Here is a 5,488-nt window from a genome sequence, read left to right as displayed (position 1 = left end):
CTCGTTGCAGAGTGAGTACTGAGGAGGAGAAGGTGAGAAACGTCAACGGGAACCGTCAGGGCAAAGGGTCAGGCAGAGCGCCCGCCACCGCGCTCCCAGAGCTTCCCCCGGGGCCTCGGGGCACCCCCAGCTCCGAGGGGGGAAGAGGACAAACCCCGTCACGCTGAGCACGCGGCCGCCCCTTACCAGGTAGTCGTCCGGTCGGATCCCAAAGAGCTCCCGGAAATAGCGAAAGGCCACTGGGGCGTAGGTTTTGAACCGAAAGTCGTTGTAGTGATGAGCTGGCGTCAGGTTACTCCCTTCGCTGATCGAGGAGAAGCAAAACGCAAGGATTTATCTTTGAAACATTTCTTAAGAAACTGCCCTAAAAGCAAACGCCCGCCGCCTGGGCTGCTTCTACCCCGCGCCAGGGCTCGGAAGGACCCACCCGGAGGGACCCACGGGGCCACAGCCCACGGGCAGCCTGCGTTTGCTCCCGGGCCCGCTGGTACAGGCAGAGCCAGGGTTCTTCGGGAGCAGGCGGCAGCAGGAGCTCTGGGGCAGCCTCCCCGCGCGCGGGCAGCGCGAGGGACCAGTGCTGCTGCTCGCTAGCGAGGCACCACGGAGAGGAGAAAGCCAGCGCCCACCTTGGGAAGAAAATACTTTCTACTACGTAGAAATCTTGCATGAGAACGTCTCTTTCGGGTTTGGTGCTCAAGCTGCCGACCGTGTGTGTAATGCCCAGCTGAATGGCACCTTTCAAGGCAGATGATGTCGTCTGGATGGGGCAGAGAAGGCGAGTTAGTGTGGAGCCGCAGACTGGGAGTGAAAGGAGCTAAAGGAAAGAGGCCGCGGTTTCAGCCAGCACTGCTAGCCGGGGTGTTCCATGCCCGCTGGCTCCAGCTTTCCTCATTCCTTCCTCACTGAGTAACACCCGCGGCGCCAGGAACGCCTGGGAACAGCCCCCCATCCCCGACAGCACCCTACCCAGGGTCTGCACCCCGGGTGCTCCAGCAGTGAAGGACCCGAGCTGGAACCGACATCCAGCTGCTCCTTAGAAGGACTGAATTTCATTTCGTCCTCCCCCAGCACTCCCCTCTACATCCCGCAGTCAGGGCGGGGACGCAGGAGACGCGCTTCTTGTCACCCTGGCACCATACGCTCCGACACGTGCGCTCCCCAGCCCGCGCAGGCTCAGCTCTTGTACAGGATGAGGCAGGGCCAACGCGCCCCCCAACACGCAACCCCGCCACGTTCCCCCTCCTGCCTCCCTTGCTCGGGCACAGCTCTTTAACCCAGGGAGGCCGCTGTCGGATTTAAATAAGGAGTAAAGACACGAATCCTGCTCCTGCAGCGCCCAAGAGCAACGCAGGGCTGTGTTCTTGTGACAGCGACTCCAACCCAGCGCCCTCCTCTGCCTGCAAAACTCAGGATCTCATCGCAGCCCGGAGCGACGGCCCGGCTGCCCCCGAGGGGCCAGGACTAGCCCTGCCGGCCAGCCCGCCGGCTCGGGGACCCGAGCTCTGCTGTAAGACCTGCTGGAATCGCTGCGGCCGCGGAGCAGGTGCAGCCGGGATTTGTGCAGCTCAGGGACGTTTCACTTGGCCCGTACATAAAGCAACTGGACCCAGAACAAGATCCGGGGCTCACGATCCCACTCGTTGGCGTTTGTCCCCTTAAGCCGAACAAAGCCCAGCCCCCTGCCACACGCAACAAATCGCTGCAGATCAAAGCGTTTGGCAGAGGACACCGCAGTATCTGGGGAACAAACATTTCAAGGGTTGTTTGGTTTTTTTTTTTCCCCCCAGACACGCATCCTCCGTGAAGCTTGTCAAACGAACGGGAACGTTTCTCCCACTTAATTGCTTTTCTGTTCTCACAGCTGCAAAGGACCCGCTCGCAGCTCCCCGGGGAGAGCGCAACAAAATCTGGCAGTAACTCCAGCGTGTCAACAACGTCCTTTTCTGCTTCAGGTACCTGTTTGTATCTGATATTTACTTCGAAGGAGGAAGAACTTGACTCCGCTTTCCTTCCTTACCCTCTAAAGGCTAAAGCTGCTTGAAAACAGATCTCAGCTCACCTGGCCCTGCTTAAACTCCCAGGACAGTCTCACTGTTGAGAAACAGAACTTACCAACAGCGCAGCACTGCTGCCTTGTTTGTGAACACAGAGCCACAGGGCCAGGTTGCCAAGGAACAAGTATTTTTCTCTTTTATTAGCCAGCACGATCAGCTGAGCAGCTGCCTGCCTGTTTACGGTGGCTTTTATAGGGCAAAGAATTCTAAAAAACAACTTAGCACTGCTGGAGAAAAAGGGGCTGGAAAACAGACAGCCCGTCCTTGACTCTCGTTCCCAGATAAACCCCACGCAGTGTCCCACCAGGTTTCGGGGACGCTTTTTTCAGGCATTTTCCACTGGCTCCTCCTTTCCTCTCCTATCGCTGCTGTCTAACCTTCTGCCTCTGAATCTTCTGGGCAACTGAAAGCCAGATCCCCATCCTGACGACACCAGCAGCTCCCACAAGGGCAGTGTAACGAAACCCTGTGAATCCCTCCCTCCCACTCCGATTCCCCGCAGACAGACAGAGGTACCTCCGCATCAGAGATTTCAGAGCAGAAGCTTCCCTTACACAAAGCAGTGAAACGCCCAAATCAAGCCATTACCCCTTTCATCTACACCCTAGAAGTCAACCTCGCTTCAAAGCAAGTCGGCCCAGTCTGATGAAGTCCAACAAACGGGAAGCAGCATCCACAAAACACCCACATTTACAGGCCTCTTAAAAATACCCGAACAATCGCCCCTTTGTAAAGCAAATTCCAGTAATGCCACAAGATCTATAGACACCATTGTGCCCAAAGAGCACAGAAAGCACCCAACAAGCCAGCAGAGGCCTAGGAAGTGTTGCCAATGGGTAAAGTTTAAAAATAATCCCCTCTTTGGAAGGGTACAGAAGAGAAGCCAAGCAGCACGTGTTCAGGCCTTCGGTTCCTTTCCTCCAAGATCTTCTGCAGCGACCGGCACAGTCCTCACCCACCCCCTCACGCTGAACCTCGCGACAGGCGCCGCAGCCCCAGCGAGGAGGAGGATGGCGACAGTCAGATGAGCTGTGAGAGGGGCAACTCACCTTTTTATAGGTAGTCTCGCCCGTGGAGTCCACTCCTCTGTGCCCTTTCTTTATCGTCTGCGAGCCTGGCTGCCCAGAACCACCCGGCATCTAGGATTGGAGCAGAAGTGGGTAAGAACCGAGGAGGTAAAACCCGAGGTGGCAGAGGGCTGGTGGCTCCCCAGAGCCCCCCGGCACGATTTTCTGAAAGGTGGAGGCTGCGAAGTGCGCCCTGCTGAAGGGAGGACACAGCACTGAAATGCCTTCAGAGAACCAACCGACCCCTGCGTGACTGCGGCCAGAACTCTAACTAGAGAGAAACACCTTGATGCAAGACCACCTGCAGGCGTTTGCCTTTTCCTGGCCACCAAAGAGACCAGCTCAAAGAGAGTCTGGACCAACCGCAGGCGGTCACCGTGCCTCCTGCCAGGCAGGGTACAAGTCTTTGAGGAAACACTGTAGGAAGGTGGCAAATTCTACTCTGATTCATGCCACAAGAGCTCGCTTGACTCATCGTCTTCCGTCTAACACACGCGGTTGCTAAATGGTGTTTCTCAGCCAAAACGAGCTGAACGTCTTGCTCGCGGCAGATCGACGCGGTGCTCTGGTGGCAGGGGAGTTGTTCACTTCCAGACACGCTGGGTTTTGAAGCAGAGATCCCCCGGGTAAGGAGAAACGCTTCCGTTTCCCAACCGACCCCCGCTGCGGCGTCCTGCACTTACTGCTGCCCGCTTCACCCCCGGTTTGAACGCGATCCAAAACCAGCCGACAAGGCTGACATCGTGCATTCTCTCAGCCAGGGAGCAAACCAACGTGTCGGTCAGAAACTTACCTCAGGGGTGAGCGACTTTTTGAATGTAGACGATCCTGTCAAAAGAATAAAGCCACACTCAGAAAGCCTTCATCGATATTACGCATCACAAAAAAGCCTGACACACCGCCTCGGTTCCAACCAACATCTGAAGGCATCTGAAAAAGCACTGACTCACGGCCGATTTCTTCCCGGCTTCTCCTCTTACAGCAGCGAGAATTTTTGTCAAGACACAAAGAAATGCCGTTCTGCTCCCCCCTTGCCAAACTCAGCTCCGTGGCGGCGCCAGGGGCTCGGGGCTGCCAGGCAGACACCTCCGAGGGCACCCGCACCCCCCTGCCCTCGCCCAGCCTCAGGGCGTCGCGGGGTTACTGCTGCCTGCTCCTCAGAACCTTCCAGATGCACTGACCACATCTCAAAATTATTTCCAAACCTTTTAATAAAAGGCCCAGAAGATCAACCCTTCTGCTCGAAGCCAAGCCCAGGGATTTTTGTAACTATCGTGCTGTTAAATATCTGCGAGGTGATTAGCTTTTATCTTTTAGGCCTGGATTCCCATCTTGGGGGGGGGGGGTTTGGTGCAGTAAGGAGAAAAAAAAAAAAAAAAAGCAATTAGATGACACCAGCCCTCTGCAATGTCCCTCCACCCCACAAAGGCACCAGCCGGACCGAGCCCAGAGCTCCCAGGACAGGGACGCTGCCCTCACCAGCAAGACGCGTAAAACAGGGACGGGCCTTCTGCCTCCAGCCCAGGAAAGCAGACAAGCTCTTTCATTTTGTTTTTCTTTCCATTTCAGACACGGCAACTCTTTTTATTTTTTTTTTACATGGGAGCCACGACCACAGCCTTACAAAACCGCCCCCACCCAGGAGCGACACCCGCGTCACACCACGGAGCAGGCGCAGGGCTGCTTCCCCCGATGGCCAGTAATTGTTTTCCCAGATTAAGCATTACTACATAAAATCCTTCTGGGTCCACCCACCGCTCGCTCAGCGGAGAAGCCCCTTCTGCTCGCCTGTTCCAGGCGGTGTAAAGACTCACGCTGTGATTCCATCAAGCGCCACAGCTCGACAGAAACCCCGTTTCAGCAAAAGGAACTGAGGCACTGAACAGCAAAACCCAGCAGCTTTCTGATCCGCTTATCGAGCGATCAAAGTTCTCGTTTCAATACATATTAAACAAACAAACAAGAAGAAAAATCTGCGACAAACACTTTTTGCTGAACAAAGCGAGCGCGGAAGGACGGGCTCCAACTGCCCCCCCACCCCCTCTCATCTTCCTTTAAAGTCAAGTTTGTCCCCACAAGCTCTAATTTTTGTTTTTGAAGTTTCTCACGGCCAGCTCTCCTCCTCCTCCTCCAGGCACACTCGGCCGCCCCACTTCACCCCTGGCGTCCCTTCCCTCTTCCCCTCACCACCAGCCCCGATTTGGGATTTCTCCAGCTAGAAGGAAGCTCCTGTGACTTTGCATGTCACGGCAAAATTGATAAAGCTCGACTCCATCACCTTGCCACAAGCCTCCGGAACTTGCCAAGCTCCATCAGGACACAGGGACGGAGGAAACATCCAATATAACGTGTGTTCAATAGCAATTA

General features: G+C 55.7%; 1 protein-coding gene across 1 annotated transcript in view; it reads right to left on the bottom strand.

Moving 5' to 3' along the window:
* Positions 1 to 3,949, bottom strand: part of LOC113490878 (phosphatidylinositol 4-phosphate 5-kinase type-1 alpha-like) — a 12,317-nt gene extending 8,368 nt beyond the window's left edge. The window contains exons 1-5 of the mRNA XM_026867490.1: positions 3,915 to 3,949; positions 3,104 to 3,193; positions 627 to 757; positions 187 to 304; positions 2 to 18 (exon numbers count right to left, since the gene is read on the bottom strand). Coding sequence (XP_026723291.1) covers positions 2 to 18; positions 187 to 304; positions 627 to 757; positions 3,104 to 3,193 — 356 coding nt within the window. The 5' untranslated portion in view covers positions 3,915 to 3,949. The remainder of the gene's footprint in view (position 1; positions 19 to 186; positions 305 to 626; positions 758 to 3,103; positions 3,194 to 3,914) is intronic.
* Positions 3,950 to 5,488: the final 1,539 nt, after the last annotated feature.

Source organism: Athene cunicularia, unplaced genomic scaffold (assembly GCF_003259725.1).
Source record: "Athene cunicularia isolate RWA unplaced genomic scaffold, athCun1 SCF_55, whole genome shotgun sequence".
NCBI lineage: Eukaryota > Metazoa > Chordata > Aves > Strigiformes > Strigidae > Athene > Athene cunicularia.
This window is presented reverse-complemented; position numbering and strand designations above follow the sequence as displayed.